General features: G+C 43.4%; 1 protein-coding gene across 2 annotated transcripts in view; it reads left to right on the forward strand.

The window, feature by feature from the left end:
• The first annotated feature begins 6464 nt into the window (after positions 1–6464).
• Positions 6465–18254, forward strand: part of LOC134347940 (E3 ubiquitin-protein ligase DZIP3-like) — a 106747-nt gene continuing 94957 nt past the window's right edge. For both annotated transcript variants that reach the window (XM_063050606.1, XM_063050605.1), the window contains exon 1: positions 6465–7488. In XM_063050606.1, the coding sequence (XP_062906676.1) occupies positions 7476–7488 (13 nt within the window). In that variant the 5' untranslated portion in view covers positions 6465–7475. The remainder of the gene's footprint in view (positions 7489–18254) is intronic.

Raw genomic sequence — 18254 nt, forward strand, 5'->3', positions numbered from 1 at the left:
TGGGGATGGAAATGGACTTTCTGACGGTGGTGTCTGAAAAGAGAATGCTGTCCAAGTTGCATGCCATCTTGGACAATGTCTCCCATCCACTACATAATGTACTGGGTGGGCACAGGAGTACATTCAGCCAGAGACTCATTCCACCGAGATGCAACACAGAGCGTCATAGGAAGTCATTCCTGCCTGTGGCCATCAAACTTTACTCCTCCCCTAGAGGGTCAGACACCCTGAGCCAATAGGCTGGTCCTGGACTTATTTCCTGACATAATTTACATATTACTATTTAATTATTTATGGTGCAACTGTAACGAAAACCAATTTCCCTCGGGATCAATAAAGTATGACTATGACTATGACTATGACCAAATATTAACTTCAGCAAACAATCTTCAGACCTGAATGTGGATTGTAGATTAAATTTAAAATGCAGCGCTAGGCAATAGTTTTCTTGAGCTACGGAGAGCAGTTAACTGAAGACCAGACAATACTGATTGACACGCACTTGGGAGGTCTGGAGTGTAGGTGCAAAGAAGGAGGTGTGAAACTACATGTAATTCAAAGGAAGCTTTGAAGGTACATTATAACTATAGAATTGTCTAGCTCTGCCTTTGATCTTAAGCATCTAAAAATGTCATGTACTATTGGGTCAAACAGGCCTCTTCCTCCGAGGGTGTCTCATGTTGTTGAATAAAACTCTTCTGTATCCAACAGCCTCAGTGTCTCTCCAGTGAATTTATTCATGTTACAACAACACCTGAACTGCTGGAGGAACTCAGCAGGTCAGGCAGTATCTACGGAAATGAATAAACAGTCGACGTTACGGACCAAAGACACTTAGTTTCCAGGACTGGAAAGAAAGGGAGAAGATGCCAGAATAAAAAAGTGAAGGGAGGGGAAGGAGGATTAGCTAGAACTAGGGTCTCAAACTTTTTTATGTCATGAACCCCTACCATTAACCGGGGGGGGGGGCATGTTTCCAGGCTGGGGACCCCTGAGCTAGAAGGTGATAGTTGAAGCCAGGTGGGTGGGAAAGGTAAAGGACTGGAGAAGAAGGAATCTGTTAGGAGAGGAAGGTGGACCACGGGAGCAAGGGAAGAAAAAGGGGCACCAAGGGGAAGTGGGCAGAAGAAATCAGAGGCCAGAGTGGGGAATAGAAGAAGAGAAAGGAGGAAAGAAAAAAATTATTGAAAGGAGAAACTAATATTCATGCCATCAGGTTGGAGGCTACCTATGAGGTGCTGCTCCCCATCCTGTGGGTGGCCTCATGGCAGAACATGAATGGGGATGGGAATTAAAATGTTTGGCCATCAGGAAATACTGCTTTTGGCATATGGAATGGGGGTGCTCAACAAAGTTGTCCCCCAATTTACATCGGGACTCACCAATGTAGAGGAGGCCGCATCAGGAGCCCTAGATGACCCCAATGGATTCACAGGTGAAGTACTGCCTCACCTGAAAGGTTTGGGGCCTTGAATTTAGGTAAGGGAAGAGGTAAATGGGCAAGTATAGCATATTTGTCACTTACAGGGTATGTTCCAACAGAGAGATTAGTGGGGACGAACAAATGGACAAGGGAATCACAGAGGGAGAAATCCCTTAAGAAAACTGCTACAAGGACCTACCCCCTCGTAATAATGATCAGGGAGGCACAGAGAGAATATGTAATTATTGACAAGTACTGTACCTTTATTGTCTCAACTGAAGTACATGTGAATTTACACAACCCCTGTGCACACCTACTAAGTTTTCCTGACCCTCCAACCAACGGAAAAGGTAATACCAGTAAAAAGGAGTCCCTGCTGGCCATGGACCCATTCCAAAACTCCACATTTCTGTGGGACATGCCACATCCAGGATGGTGAGAGAGTCATCACTGCCAGTGCACCTGAAACGCCCGCTGTTGTAATCATTCCTTACCAACTCAAATGTTGCATTTCAGTGCTATTGGCGAAGCATCATCTGACTGACCTTTAATACTACCTTACTGGTTCTGATCCAGACCAGCCCTACTTTCCACAAGTGACAACTGGTAATTTATGGCTCTTTGTTCTCAATCAGTAACCAGCTCAAATTACTCAGGGCAAACACAGCCCCTAACATTCACAAACCTGCATGAAATATCCAACCAAAGAACACCTCACAAATAACTTTTTGACAGTCATCTCTGGTTCAACAGGTTACCTGGAGTATCATTGTGTCCACTTTAAAACATTAAATAAGCAACTTCGGTTTATCAAGTGGCAGCTTCTATCTCCTTTGAACTCATGGCTAGAACAGAGATAATTGGTCTGTCTGCTTCCACTATCCTTGATTCATTCAAATTCACTGATTCGTAGACTGTAGTTCTTCCTGGCCAACAAAGCAGAGAATACGGGTGAGGGGGACAGGAGGTAAAGATGTGCTTGGTGGCAGAATCATGTTGAAGGTGGTGGACGTTGTGGAGAATGATGTGTTGGATACAGAGGCTCATGGCGTGATAGGTGAAAACAAGAGGAACTCTATCCCTGTTGAGGTGGCAGGAAGATGGAGTAACCACAGATGTCCAGGAAACAGAGATGTGGACAAGGGCAGCATCAATGATGGCGGAAGAGAACCCGGTTCTTCGAAGGAGGACATCTCTGATGTCCTGGAAAGGAAAGTCATTATCCTTGGAAAAGCTGTGGCTGAGATAAAGGAACTGAGAAAAGAGAATAGCATTTTTACAGGAGACAGAATGGGAGAGTTATAGTAAAAATAGCAGTGGGAATCTGTAGGTTCATAAAGGATGTCAGTAGACAGTTTGTCTTTGGAAATGGAGATAGAGAGATGAAGAAAGGTGTCAGAGATGGACCAAGTGAATTTAAGGGTAGGGTGGGAATTGGAAGCAAAGCTGATGAAATTGACAAGCTCAGCAAAGATGTGCGAAACAACACTAATGCAGTCATCAATGTAGCGCAGGACGAATTGGAGAGAAATACCAGTTTGGACACGTGTGTTGAGAGGTTGGTGATAAAACATATCAGCTCCAGCCTTAGAGGGGACTTGGATCCGCTCCATTTTGCCTTCCAGAGCAATAGGTCCACAGCAGATGCCATCTCATTGACTCCTCACTCAACCTTGGAACATCTGGACAGCAAAGATGCATACATCAGCATGCTCTTTATTGATTACAGCATTTAATATCATCATCCCCTCAAAACTTATCAATAAGCTCCAAGGCCTTGGCTTCAACACTCCTTGTGCAACTGGATCCTGAATTTCCTCACTTGTAGACCCTTGTCAGTTTGGATCGGCAAAAAAAAAACACCTCCTCCATGATCTCTATCAGCACAGGTGTACTACAAGGCTGTGTGCTTAGTCCGCTGCTCTGCACACTTTACACCGATGACAAGCACAGCTCCAGTACCACAAACAGCAGGAATTCTGCAGATGCTGGAAATTCAAGCAACACACATCAAAGTTGCTGGTGAACGCAGCAGGCCAGGCAGCATCTCTAGGAAGAGGTACAGTCGACATTTCAGGCCGAGACCCTTCGTCAGGACTAACTGAAGGAAGAGTGAGTAAGGGATTTGAAAGTTGGAGGGGGAGGGGGAGATCCAAAATGATAGGAGAAGACAGGAGGGGGAGGGATAGAGCCGAGAGCTAGACAGGTGATAGGCAAAAGGGATACGAGAGGATCATGGGACAGGAGGTCCAGGGAGAAAGACAAGGCGGGGGGGAACCCAGAGGATGGGCAAGAAGTATAGTCAGAGGGACAGAGGGAGAAAAAGGAGAGAGAGAGAAAGAATGTGTGTATATAAATAAATAACAGATGGGGTACAAGGGGGAGATGGGGCATTAGCGGAAGTTAGAGAAGTCAATGTTCATGCCATCAGGTTGGAGGCTACCCAGACGGAATATAAGGTGTTGTTCCTCCAACCTGAGTGTGGCTTCATCTTTACAGTAGAGGAAGCCGTGGATAGACATGTCAGAATGCGAATGGGATGTGGAATTAAAATGTGTGGCCACTGGGAGATCCTGCTTTCTCTGGCGGACAGAGCGTAGGTGTTCAGCAAAACAGTCTCCCAGTCTGCGTCGGGTCTCGCCAATATATAGAAGGCCACATCAGGCGCACCAGACGCAGTATATCACCCCAGCCGACTCACAGGTGAAGTGTCGCCTCACCTGGAAGAACTGTCTGGGGCCCTGAATGGTGGTAAGGGAGGAAGTGTAAGGGCATGTGTAGCACTTGTTCCACTTACAAGGAAAGTGCCAGGAGGGAGATCAGTGGGGAGGGATGGGGGGGGGACGAATGGACAAGGGAGTCGCGGAGGGAGCGATCCCTGCGGAAAGCGGGGTCGGGGAGGGAAAGATGTGCTTAGTGGTGGGATCCTGTTGGAGGTGGCGGAAGTTACGGAGAATAATATGTTGGACCCGGAGGCTGTTAGGGTGGTAGGTGAGGACCAGGGGAACCCTATTCCTGGTGGGGTGGCAGGAGGATGGAGTGAGTGCAGATGTGCGTGAAATGGGGGAGATGCGTTTGAGAGCAGAGTTGATGGTGGAGGAAGGGAAGCCCCTTTCTTTAAAAAAGGAAGACATCTCCCTCGTCCTAGAATGAAAAGCCTCAGCCTGAGAGCAGATGCGGTGGAGATGGAGGAATTGCGAGAAGGGGATAGCGTTTTTGCAAGAGACAAGGTGAGAAGAGGAATAGTCCAGATAGCTGTGAGAGTCAGTAGGCTTGTAGTAGACATCAGTGGATAAGCTGTCTCCAGAGATAGAGACAGAAAGATCTAGAAAGGGGAGGGAGGTGTCAGAAATGGACCAGGTAAACTTGAGGGCAGGGTGAAAGTTGGAGGCAAAGTTAATAAAGTCAACGAGCTCAGCATGCGTGCAGGAAGCAGCGCCAATGCAGTCGTCGATGTAGCGAAGGAAAAGTGGGGGACAGATACCAGAATAGGCATGGAACATAGATTGTTTCACAAAGCCAACAAAAAGGCAGGCATAGCTAGGACCCATACGGGTGCCCATAGCTACACCTTTAGTTTGGAGGAAATGGGAGGAGCCAAAGGAGAAATCAGTTCCCCTCTACCACCACTCTGCTCTGTCTAGCGGAATTAGTCCTTACTCTTAATAATTTCTCCTTCTGAAAAGGATGCTTGTTGTCAAAAATTTAGTGACTTGGAAAACAGTTTAAAGAATGGAGGAAATTATTCCAAAATTATAAAAGGAAAAAGGAATTGTTGCAAAGTGAATTATTTACATTCATTTTATTAAATGAAAACATGGAAACAAATTTAAAAGTTAAGCATGCAATAATTAATATTCTTAAATAAGAAGATTTTAGTCTTACAAATGATGCAGATGAAATCAATGTAATTGAGGTGATGCAATTACTTGAAAACCATGTGATAAAAATTAGGGAGAACAGCAGTTTGTGACACTGCTCTCTAATGAGGAATTGCAATTACAAAGTGAAACATATAGAGATATGTAGGTGGAACTAGGTTGTCTAAAGTAGGTTGGAAAGCGATTGAAAATAGAGGAACTTATTACAAAATTCCAAAAGGAAAAGGTATTGTGGTAAAGTGAATTATCTACCTTCAGGTTGCAAAATGAAAACATGGGAACAAATGAAGAAGAATTTCAAGATCTCAGTAAACAACGAGAGACTATGATTCAAGAAAAGGAAAACTTAGAAACAGCAGATAGATTTGAAAAACAGCAATTTTAAATGTTAAGCATGCGAAAATTAATATTCTTAAACAAGAAGCTTTTAGTTTTACAAATAATGCAGATGAAACTAAAAATGCAATTACTTGAAAACCATGTGACAAAATTAGGGAAGAAAAGCCGTCTGCGGCGCCGCTATCTGATGAGCGTATACAGCACTCGCAAAAGGAATTGCAATTACAGAGCGACGTTAATAGAGATCTGCAGGCTGAACTTAGATTGTTTAAAGCAGAGTACTCCAGGACATATTTGGTTGAAGACGGAAGCATAGCAGGTGGCGGTAATGCACCTTAAGGCTGGTTTGCCAACCGCCATTAATAGAAGCAGTGGTAGGGGGAAACACACAAAAAGACGGAGTTCAACTGGAGGTACTGACAACTTCATTCTGAGAGCAGATGCAGCAGAGACGGAGGAACTGAGAGAAGGGGTTGGGGATTTTACAAGTAACACGGTGGAAAGAGGTATAGTTTAGGTAGCTGTGAGAATCAATGGGTTTATAATAGACGTCAGTAGATAAGCTGTTTCTAGAGATGGAGAGGCCACACTCAGATTGGAGGAGCAACGCCTTATATTCTGTTTGGGTCGCGTGGTGCTTCTCTCCTTTTCCTTTCTTCCGTGGCCTTCTGTCCTATGCTATTAGATTCCCCATTCTCCAGCCTTGTATCTCCTTCAACAAACAACTTCCCAGCTCGTTACTCCACCCCTCCCGGTTTCACCTATCACCTTGTGGTTCTTCCTCACCTCCTCCCACTTTCTTTCATCTTTTTTCCAGTACTGATGACGAGGTCTCGGCCCGAAACGCCGATTGTATTCCTTTTCCATAAATCCTGTCTAGCCTGCTGAGTTCCTCCAGCATTGTGGGTGGGTGGGTATGTTGCTTTGGATTTCCCCATAAACAGATTTTTCTCTTGATTGTGATTGTCCTATTTTGTCTAGTCTGGCAATCACCAACCTCCGTCACTACCCAGTTTTAAAAAAAGTTTCCATCAATCACCTATTGACTGCTTCACCCTCCCTCTCACTTCCCTTCCCAGTCCCGAGGCAGGGACACACAGCAAAATATAGACCCCGCCAAAATGCTGGAGGAACTCGGCAGACCAGTCGGCATCGGCGTAGGATTAAGGACTCGGCTCTTCCATAATTGCAGCCCAACCTGCTGAGTAGCTCCGACATTTTGTGGGAGTTTCTCTGGGTTTCCCGCATCGGCAATTTCCTCTTTATATAGACCGCCCTCCGCTCGACCTGCTGAATTCCTGTCGCGGTTTCCAGCCCCCGCGGCCGTTGGTGTAGCTGATCCCGATGGAGGGTCTCGGCCCGAAACATCCACTTGTTTGCTCTTTTCCATCGCTGCTGAGTTCCTCCAGTAATCTGCGTGTGTAGCTCTTCCCTCTGCTTACTCGCGGGAGAGCCGCCCTCCCTGCACATCGCTACGCGAAGTGAATTGAAACTAAGCCCTCGAAAGAGCTCGATTCCATAATTCTGTAAAAAAAACTACTCCCCCCCCCCAATCCTTCCAGTTTGATTCTTACATAAAGCTTCAATCTAGCACAAGCTTTAGAAGATCTTATTACAGTCGGGATTTGCATCTGTGCTAGTGCAAAATTCCCCATGATATGCCGCTTTTCAATACCATCTATCTGCGGGGCGGCTCAGTTTACATAAAACATGAGTGGCTGTTGGGTTTGCGGCTCTTTCGCATTCGTTGTTCATGAGTCAAACGGGAAGCAAGAGTAACCCGGAAATAGTGGTTTTGCTAACACTCTCTACGAAGGTCTCCGAGAGGAGTTATGGCTCGAGAAGGTAATAGCTTTCCGTCTTCTGTCGTAATTTTCCCGTGTACTTTTGTGTCAAATGGCGAGGTTTAACTTGCGTAGTAACTGAATTGTTTACATGAGCTTCCTCTAACTCAACCAATAGCTAGTTGTAATTCGAATTAAGTATTTCTGCCTATATTTGGCAACTCAGCAACATCGGGGATGAATCACCCAACAAGGAAAAAATCTGCAGAGGCTGGAAATCAAAGTAATACAGTACACTCAAAATGCCGGAGGAGCTCAGCAGGCCAGGCAGCCTCTATGGAAAAGTGTAATCGGCGTTTCGCGCCAAGACCCTTCAGCAGAATCCAGTTTTGAAATTAATATGGAGGCTGGCCTTCAATTCTTGGAAGCGATCCAGGTTCCGCAAGGAGATCCTTTGTTCTCATCCGAACAGGAGCTTTCTGTTTCCAGGCTTGAAACTCTTCTTAAGCACCATTATTGTACCGCTGGCGGCCAGAATCTTAAAAAGAAATAACTAAACAAGTAGTTTAGTTTGCAGTGCTTCCGATTTAGCTCCATTCTGAATGAAGAATAAAATAACTGGAGTATTTCCATATGATTTTGGAGATTATTTTGGTTCGTTAAGACAGTGCCGTTCCACCATAACTCCCACCCGTTCCCCCATTTACTTTTCCTATAATTCCCCCCCCCACATTACCATCAAGTGCACATCCTTCCCCCACCCCCTTCCATTCTACCATTTGCCTGCGTGCAAGGAGCAATTTCCAGTGACGTTAATCAACCCACCAGCCCACATCCTTGTGGTATGACAGTAAAATCCACGTGGTCGCAGGGAGAGCTACCCGAATCTAGGTCGTCTGAATTGTCTGGTGGAAGCAGGTCATTGGGGCACCACGGTAGAGCAGCAGTGCAATTGCAGCTCAGGGCATTGGAGTTCAATTCTGGCGCCCTCTGTAAGAAAGTTGTGCATTCTTCCCATGTGTGCGTGGGTTTCCATGTCAATGATTCAAGTGTTTGTCCAGAGGCTTTTTATGTGTTACCAGGGGTTCTACCCCCTATCATCCCTGTCATGTGGCTATTCACAGCAACTGCCCCCCCACCCCAACCACCACCACCTAGAATACTATCTCAGTTTTAATTTGCACCAGCCAAGATGCAGCTGGATTTGTAGGTGGAAAATGCTATCCCAGCCCATGAGGATAATGCACAAATTATGCATCGGTGGTGACACCTCCCTGATTAATAAGAAGATACAGATTCAACCAGAACCTAATGTAACCCAGACTGATGATTTAGTGTAGCTATGTGGAAGTGACTTTTAAAAGCCGTTCTCAGTTTTGAATTAAGTGTAGAGAAAGGTAGATCGTCTGCATTTGAGATACTGGGCCAGTGAGCAATAATATGCTGTTTCCATGAATTGTGCTTTTATTTGATTTCATCACTCGCTTAATAAGTTTTATTTAACTTCCTTTGTAGTTAGTGGGAAATGGAAGATTAAAAAAGAGCGTAACCAAAAAAAAAACCCCAGGAAGTACTGAAAATGCTCACTAAGTAAAGCATCAGACGTGGATAGGGAAACAGAGTTAACATTTCAGATTGATGACCTTGCATCACCTGAGTAGTATTAGTGCGATCACTCAACCCGAGTAGTTGTCAATGGAGAATTCCTGTGCATGACTTTGTTTAACGTGGGGGTCAGGGTCCAGCAGCATGAAATGCAAGATGTCTGTGGACCCTTCACTGCGGTAGTCTTCTACTGCCATTCTAATGTGTAATCATCTTCGAGGGCTTGGTTGGATTGATCTTTGCTGAGAACCGCCTCCTTGACTTCATTGTTACGAGTGACCTTACCAGGTGCTAAGTGCCAGATGGCTGAACTCCAGACGGTATTGCTCTTGCAGTCTTGGGGACTCGCAATCTCAGAGACTCAGAAGTCTCCTCGCCACAATAAGAGGACGATCCTTTGAGAGGGTCTTCAGAACAGTGATTTTTGGCTGATCTGAGTTTTTACGATATCTTCTATTCCCTTGAATGATGGTAATTCAACAAGAAAATAAATCGGAGGCAGGATCTAGATGAAGTATAAGTAACAGTAGTGGAGTAATTATCCACAGTTACAGAGTAGACGAATGGAAAATATTTCTGCGATGCAGAGGGATCTGTGTGTCCTTGTACACGTTTTGCAGATACCGAGAGCTAACAGAATGTATTGTGTATAGCTGGTGAAACTGAACTTCAGTGTGTTCCAATTATATGGAGTATTTTTGATCCCACCCCTGAAATACACTGAAGTATCGATCTTCTTAAAGACGTAAACATATAGGAAGTTCAGAGGTTTGCCACCCTGATGACTGAGGTGGTCAAGTTGCCTCCAAGGACAGACTCGATTTGTATCCATTAGAATTTAGATGACTGACAGTGACTTGATTGAAATATCCAAGAATCTGAGGGGTCTTTGCAAACTGAATGTGGATGTTTCTTGTGGGAGAATCAAGAACAAGAGGTCACTGTTTAAAAGTAAGGTATTGCCCATTTAAGATACAGCAGAAGTGATTTCTCTACCTCCCCTTCAACAGTGAGGCTTTAGAACTCTTCCTCAAAGGGCAGTGGAGGCGGTGTCTTTGAGTTTTTAAGGTACTGTTAGTGAATTGATTGGGGGGGGGAGAATTTTACTGGGGTAGATGGGAATGTGTTGAGGTTATGAACAGCTCAGACCTGATCTTTTTAAATGCTGGAGTGTGCTTGAGGGCCAGGTACCAGATTCCTACCATTATATGATTATATTATTGTTTATATGATTTTAATCTGAAATTATTGAATTCAGTGTTACAGCTGAATGTCTGTAGAAAGAGCTGAATTAACACAGTTTTGGAGACTATAGACGAAGGTTACAGTGGGGCATAATATTAAAACATCTGGAAAGACATTTAAAAACCCAGTGGAAATTTTCCCCCTAGAAATTATGGAGTCTGTGTTTAGTCTCTAACACAGAGCAGACTATTGTGAGCAGTGAACACAGTACATGAAATGAAAAGTTCAAGTCCTGATAACCTTGAAACACTGACTGTTCATTTCCCTCCATATATGCTGCCTGAGCCGCTGAGTTTCTCCAGCATTTTGTGTGTGTGTGTGTGTATGTGTCTGAAAAGTACAAGGAAGTGACCAATTGGAGGGATGTTTTGGAGACTAAGTGGAGTAAAGGAAAGGTTTTACACCTTTTCTCTTGCTATGGTATGATGACGTATTTTTGCAGATCATTTGAAGTGTGAACTGTGGGTTAGGGAAGGTTCAGTCCCTTTTCTGAGTTTTTGGAGGGAAAGTGTTGGATGAAAATAAAGTGCATGAAATTGACAAATACAGAATAATTGTAAGTGGGTGCCTCATAATGGACTTGGTGGCTTCAAAGGCCCATTTTTGTGCTGTGAGACTCAAGAGTCTGACTGTACAAATCCAGAAAAGAGATACTGCCAGATCTGTCAACGATTGTGGAGAATGAAAAAAAAAATCTGGTTAGAGTAAAATGAAGCATTACTTGGAAGGTAATGTCACTAATACACCTTAGACAGTAAATAAAACACAACATAGCGGTTAGCGTGATGCCATTACAGCCCAGGACATTGGAGTTTGGAGGTCAATCTGAAACAGAACTGCAATGTTCCCTTCTGTTCAAAATCCACAGAAAATACAAATCAGAATTTTTTAAAAAGCTACGGAAAATACTCAGGACAGATAGCTTCAGTGGAGGGTGGAACAAGAGACTTTCTGTAAAAGAGTTATCAAAAAAATTAAAATGCAGAAAATTTAAAGAGGGCTGGAAAGAACAAAAGGAAAGCTCTGTGACTGTATGAATATAAAGGCAGTATTGCAATGACAATTTCTTTTTTTTGTATTTGCACAATTTATTATTTTTTGTAGATTGGTTGTTTGTCGTGTGTAGTTTATCATTGATTCTATTGTGTTTCGGTGTATTTACTGTGAATGCCTTGGGATAGGACATAGCGACATGTGTACTTTGATAATAAAATTGATTTGAACTTTTGATGATTAAAAACACAATGATAGAAGATGGTCACGAGCAGCGATTTCCAACCTGGGGTCCACAGTCCCCTTTCTTAATGGAATTAGTCCACAGCATAAAAAAGGTTGGAAACCCCTGGCCCAGAGCAAGTTTGAAGGAAAAGCAGGTTGTATACTGAACTGAGTTTAGAAAGTCAAAATGCCTTTGCTGAAAGATGAAATATGTTTCCTCAAACTTGCGTCAGACTTCAATGGAAGATTGCAGAAAGTGCACTTTGTGACTGAACACCACCCTGAGACAATAATTGCTTATCATTGTGGGTTCAAACTAAGATGAGGAGGAATTTATTTAGTCAGAGGGTGGTGAATCTGTGGAACTCATTGCCTCAGATGGCTGTGCCAAGTCATTGGGCATATTTAAGGCGGAGGTTGATAGATTCTTGATTAGTGAGGGTGTGAAGATTACGGAGAGAAGGCAGGTGAGTGAGTTGAGAAGGAAACTAAATCAGTCATGATTAAATGGTGGAGCAGAGTTGATGGGCTGAATGGCCTAATTCTGCTCCTATATCTTATGATCATGAATGACCTAATCAATTTTATTTCGACCATCTCTATGGACAATGACTTCTAGGTCCTACCTACTATCTGGTTAAAAAGTAAAAGTTATCCTTTTATTCTCATTATATCTTTCCAGGAAAATTTCAAATGTGCCCTTGCAGTGATGGAGTCATACACTTATGGAATAATTTGTCACCATTTTATCTGACCTAAAACTAGTTAGATTTTGTACACTTTACCAAATCACCTTTCATCTCTTTGATCTATGGAGAACAGATCTCTGCTTGTCTAATCTGAAAGCTAATTTTCCTCATTGTATCTGCACTCTCTTGGACCCCTGTGTGAGAAACAGTGAATACAGTATTTCCCATGTGGCTACACTGAGTTTTGTATATAGACTCAACCAAAATTTCCCAGGTGCTATGCATTTTTGCCTCTACATGTAGTAAAATTGAAAATGTTCATTATGAACTGGTACTTTCAAGATTTAATGTGAATACGCATATAGGCCCTGGTTTTCTGCACTGTTGTTAAATAATATGCCTTTTGCTTTATGTAGTTTCTCCTCCTTGTACCAAAGAGGATCTCTTCACAATTCTCCGTATTAACGTTCATTTGTCACTCATCTGTCTCCTCAGCCAACCTAAGGAGACTGCCTTTTCACAGCCTGTTGCTATGCTTAGTACACATTTGACTTTACTTCAGTTGTAAATTTTGGAAATTTTACTTTGTGCATCCATTTAAATTATTAATGACAATCAAAACACTCAAAATTTCCAGCACTGATCCCTGGGGAACATCAACATCAATCTTAGTTTGAGCAAACAACCATTCGCAATCACTCTGGTTATTTGACTTTGAGTCACTTTTCTGGTTGTACAATAAAAATACGTTAGAAATACTCAGCAGGTCAGGCATTGACAGTTGAGAGTGAGCAGGTTCACATTTCAGATCATTATCCTCTCATCAAAGCTAGGAAAATTTGAAAGGAAATAGGAATAGGAGGCGGGGAAATGAAATGAGTGTAGTGGGAGAATGTGTGGTACCTCTGGGAGATCAGAAGATGAGAGAAAGGAAAAATAAATCAAAGTTGGACCAGTGAAAGTGAGAGGAGGGTGAAGGTGAGAGGAGGTGTGGATAGGGTAAATGCAAGCAGGCTTTTTCCGCTGAGGTTGGGTGGTACTGCAACTAGAGGTCATGGATTAAGGGTGAAAGATGAAAAGTTTACCAGGAATGTGAGGGGAAGGTCCCTGAAGTGTGGGACAAAATACCAGCGCAAGTGATGCACACGAGCTTGTTTTCAATGCGTAAGAGACACTTGGATAGGTACATGGATGGTAGGGTTATGGAGGACTATGGTCCTTGTGCGGGCAGATGGGAGTAGGCCGTTTTAGTACTTTGGCATGGACTAGATGGACCAAAGGTCCTGTTTCTGTGCTTTTCTATGACTCTGTAAGTTACACACAAATTTAACCAGAAAGAACTAAGTACTCTGTAATGCAAAATAGTCACAGTGTTGATGTAGAGAAGTAGTGATTAATGTTGTACAGACTGGTTCTGGATGTACAGAAGTTTGAAATCCCACACTTGGCGACATGGAACTTCAAGCTTTAGTATCTTCTGTCCAATGTTAACTGCAGGAAGATGGCATGGTCCCGATGATGGGGATCTAGGTGACAGATGTTGCCTTCTTGCAGAAGTACCTCAAAGACATTAGGGATGAAGGGGAGGATGCATGTATTGGCTGAGTCTACTCCATGAAGCTTCTTACATTCATGTGCATTGGAATACCTGTACCAGACCACGATGCAATTAGTCAGGATACTTTCAACAGTACATCTGTAGAAGTTTGTAGAGTGTTTGCTGACATGCTGAACCTCCTTAATCTAAGAAAGAAAAGATTTGTAACAGCTTTGTTGTGATTGTATCTAACTAAATGTGCTGTGCCCAGACAGGTCATTTGATATGCTAATGCCCAAGAATTTAAAGCTGCTGACACTCTCCATTGCTGAACTACCAATATGGATTGGCACATTTACCCTCCTTCCTGAAGTCAACAATCCGTTTTTTAGTTCTACTGATAACTGAGCAAAAGGTGGTTGTTGTTACATCTCTTAAACCAGGTGTCCCATCTCCCTCTTGTATGTGAGACGTCACCACTTGTGGCTCATACACCAACACTGACGAGTTGTGAAAAAAGTGTGGGAGGTGACATTGAAACATTCATTTTCTTACTGAGAAATGGGATGAGAAAAAAGGGCCTGAATAGAACTGAAAGAAGAAATATTCTCACAGTCATGCACTTGATTTGGGGGAGGTGAATGGAGTGTGAGGTAACGTAGCTTGGCATGAAAACAAGTTCAGCCAGGTAAATGGAGCTGGTGGTGGAGTGAACTGGTTGTGCCTGTTTGAGGAAAGGCCCTTAAGCTAACCTGCTAATGGGATGGTGGTGCAGAGGGATTCAATCTCCATGGTGAAAATAAGCCGACTGGAACTGGGAAAATGGTTAAAGTGAGGACAGTATCAGAAATGTAACTGAGAATTGGCTCAGAGGAACATTGTAGCCCTCAGTAATGAGAAGGCATTTCACTGAACAGTTTAATTGATATGGACAGATTGGGTTCATTGTTTGTTCTAAAAGTTATAGAGATCTGTCTTCTCCCCTTTCAATTGTCTACCAATTTGTTGCCTGAGTACCGACCTTTCTATTAGAGGCATTGGATTATCTCTAACCTGTCTAAACATGCTTTTTCTTCCTGTCAACTATTTAAATTTTTATGCATTTTATATTTTACAACTAAATTTTTTTCTCAGCCTCCTCTGTTCTGAAGCAGACACCCCAGGCTAACCAGTCTTTCGTCATATCTACATTTTTAAATCCAGACTACACCTTTGTAAATGTCGTTGGTATCTTGTTTACGCAATCACAAGCTTTATGAGATGTGTCAGATCAGACTTGTATGCAATATCCCAGTACTGCTCAAATTTGTGTTGTATATGTTTCTGTGTTTGCCAAATAAAGAAACCTTTTCCCCTTTTGTAACCACCTTATTGGTTATTCCCAATTTAGATGAACTGTTTCAATGATTGAAGTTGTGCACAGAAGTCAGATGGCCCTGAAAATGTTTATGTAATGGAGGGGAGGGGATGCTGGGCATTTGTTCTTGGAACCAAGAGGGCAATAACCCAAAAAGTTTGGGAACCACTTGCCTTAGCTTGAGCTCGACAATTTTACCAAAATTTCTTAGCAAAATCTATTTTTTCTTAATTTTTCTTGTGATTTTTCCATTATGTCTATTCTAGTTCTCAGACCGTTTCCATTAGTTGCCTTCCCCTACTTATTCAAAGTCGTAGTCAAGTTTATTGTTAATATGCACAAGCACGGTGTATGCACAGGTACATTGCAAAACTTACTTGCAGGATCATAGGCACATAGCATCATTCTCAAGAAAAAACATAAAATTTTACAAGAACACAACGATAACAAAAAACAAAGTTTAAATTTTCAGTGCAAAATTATCAAAATGGTCCCAGTGTTGCTAAACTGTACTGATTACAGTTGTGCCAGTTTGTTGAATGGAAGTAGCTGCTGTTGAATCTGTGGTGGGGGACTTCAGGTTTCTGTACATCTGGCCCTCCCTCTAAGCTACACTTCTGATTCGCCAGCCTTTTATCAATGGTTGAGGCAAGTTATAACAGCCATTTAATTTGCCAGCACAGCTTTGGGATCAGGGAAGCAGGTTGAGCACATGAGAGAAACCATAATGGTAGAATGCACAATCTCCACACATACACAGCAGTGGAGTTCAAACCTTTTCCACTGGCTGTGAGACAGTGGCACCTTCTGAAGCCGGCAGAGAGGGACTGAGTTAAAGGTCAACATCGTATAGCATCATACATAAAGAACATCTGAGAATGCTATGCCTCCTTAAGGAAAGGCAAGTTGACAGTGAAGAAGTGATAACTTTCCCCTTGGTTGCTCATTTACTGATTAACAATTTCTTGTGGTTTATTTTTATAAATCAGTATTGTCAATTTTATTATGAAATGTAGAAACGCATAATCAGAATCGGGTTTATTATCACTGACACGTCATGAAATATTGTTGTTTTGCAGCAGATTATTCTAAGTGATTGGAACAAATTAAACCAATAATTTTGAAGAATGTATTACGGCAGGCTGATTCAGATGATTGAAATATATGGGATCCACAGTGACTTGGTAGTTTGGGTACGCAGTTGGCAGGAGGTCTATGACTGCAGGGATAAGTGCTATGTTGTTTCTGAGATGTAGTGTGTTAAAAATACACATGGACTGAGATGTTAACTGTCCTGTCCTATCACCAGTGGGATCATCAGTTGATCTGCCACCTGTCTTCAGGAGTTTCAGCCTGCTTATGATCAAGACTCCCTCGAGGTGGTGGGCCAGCCGTGCTAAAGCACCACCTCCCACTGGTGAGCTTAAAAACTTGGCATCTGCCTCTATCAGAGTTGTTGGTCACTTCCATCCAACAGGTAGTCTGCTCTTCGGGTGTCTATGCAACTATTGAAGGGTTTGCAAAAGATGTATACACTGTCTGACTACCTGCCCCTCTGGACATACTTGGTCCACACCCATGCTGATCCTTTCTCTGCTGCCTCAGCTACAGCCCTGCTGGTTGACTTGATCTCTCTTCTAGTGATGCCAAGGTCACGCAGCCACTTCTGGAGTGAAAGCAATAAACCCACGGCAGCCTACTTCGAATGGATAGCATGAGACCTACCACCCTCTGTCCCTGCATTCTGATCTTAATTCTGCATACTTGGTTAACTTGCCCTCATGGGCTTCATCGATGTTGTCTTCCTAGGGGACTGTGAGTTCACCAATAACCGCTTCTGTGCTGGTGTCAGACCATACGATTATATCTGGATGCAATGTGGTGAAAGCTATTTGCTCCGGGAAACTGCCTTTCCTGTCCAGGTCAGCCTTGACACACCAATCATTGGCTGAAGAAAGTATGCTTGATCGTGAGCCTGCACTGTACACCCTTGACTTGGAGCCTTCTTTCACAAATGATATGTGATGCTCTGTGCAGCATGGGGCATGAGATAAGTTGTGCTGCAGTACTCTCTGCTCGACCACTTCTGTTACAACTTTGAGAACATTGTTATGTCTCCAGGTGTACATGCTGCTGGAGAGATTGACTCTGCATGCACTCAAAATATGTTGAAGTGTTCCCTTCTCGCCACAAGCAGCACATCTGTCTGTCTTATCTTCATACCACGTGCTGAGGTTGGCAGGTGTTGGGAGCAGATCGTACGCTGCTCTGCATAGAAAAGAGGTGCCGAGCAGTTCCATCTGCCACAGAACATTCCAAGATAGATGTCGGTGTTCAACACTTTCCCACCAGGTCCAAGCCCCTTGTTTGGCGAGGCCAGCTGTTTTAGCTAAACCTCTTCTCCTCTTCTACCTCTCGTATTTCTTGTGTTACAAGCTCACGGCGCTCCTTATCTGTAGAAGATGACCACCACTTGTGGGTTGTCCATCCAAGTCCCTGGCGGCCTAGCCTGATAGCCCCAACCGTCTCCTTGTGCTTCAATCTAGACTCTGCCTCATCAACTGCTACACAGGCTGACCACTTCCTGCCTGATCTCACATCCGGCTGGGTGTTCTTGATGACAGGGTCTTTTGAGTCTCGAAGCATCAAGAATGATCTTACTTTGGCTACCTTGACCTCTTTCACAAGGGATTGCACTGGGATGGTAAGCTTTGTCTGGCTACTGTGGATTGCAACATTGGTGAGGCTGCTCGGTACTCCAAGCCACTTCTTCACATACTTCTTGATCTTCCATTCCATTGCCTCAACGTGGGACATTGCCACTTCATAGACAGTTAGTGGCCACATTATCCGTGGCATCAGTCCATACTGCAATGTACCGCAACTTCAACTTTCCAGGCAAGCCACTCTTGTCAACAGACATCAGACCTCTGCTGATCTGTTCTCCTGTCTCTTGAACCCTCTTGGTGTCTCTCAGCTCCTCTGTGTACCATCGCCCAAGGGTCTTAACTGATTGATCCTCAATGGATGGAATCTCCTCTCCACAAAGGGTGAAATGAAAGTCAACCAGCTTTCCTCTCCAAAGAACAAGGCTCCTTGACTTCTTGGTCTTGAACTTCATTCTTCCCCAATCCATTAGCTCCTTGAGTCTAGATAGTACATTTTCCACTGCCTCC

This window comes from Mobula hypostoma, chromosome 6 (assembly GCF_963921235.1).
Source record: "Mobula hypostoma chromosome 6, sMobHyp1.1, whole genome shotgun sequence".
Taxonomy (NCBI): Eukaryota; Metazoa; Chordata; class Chondrichthyes; order Myliobatiformes; family Myliobatidae; genus Mobula; species Mobula hypostoma.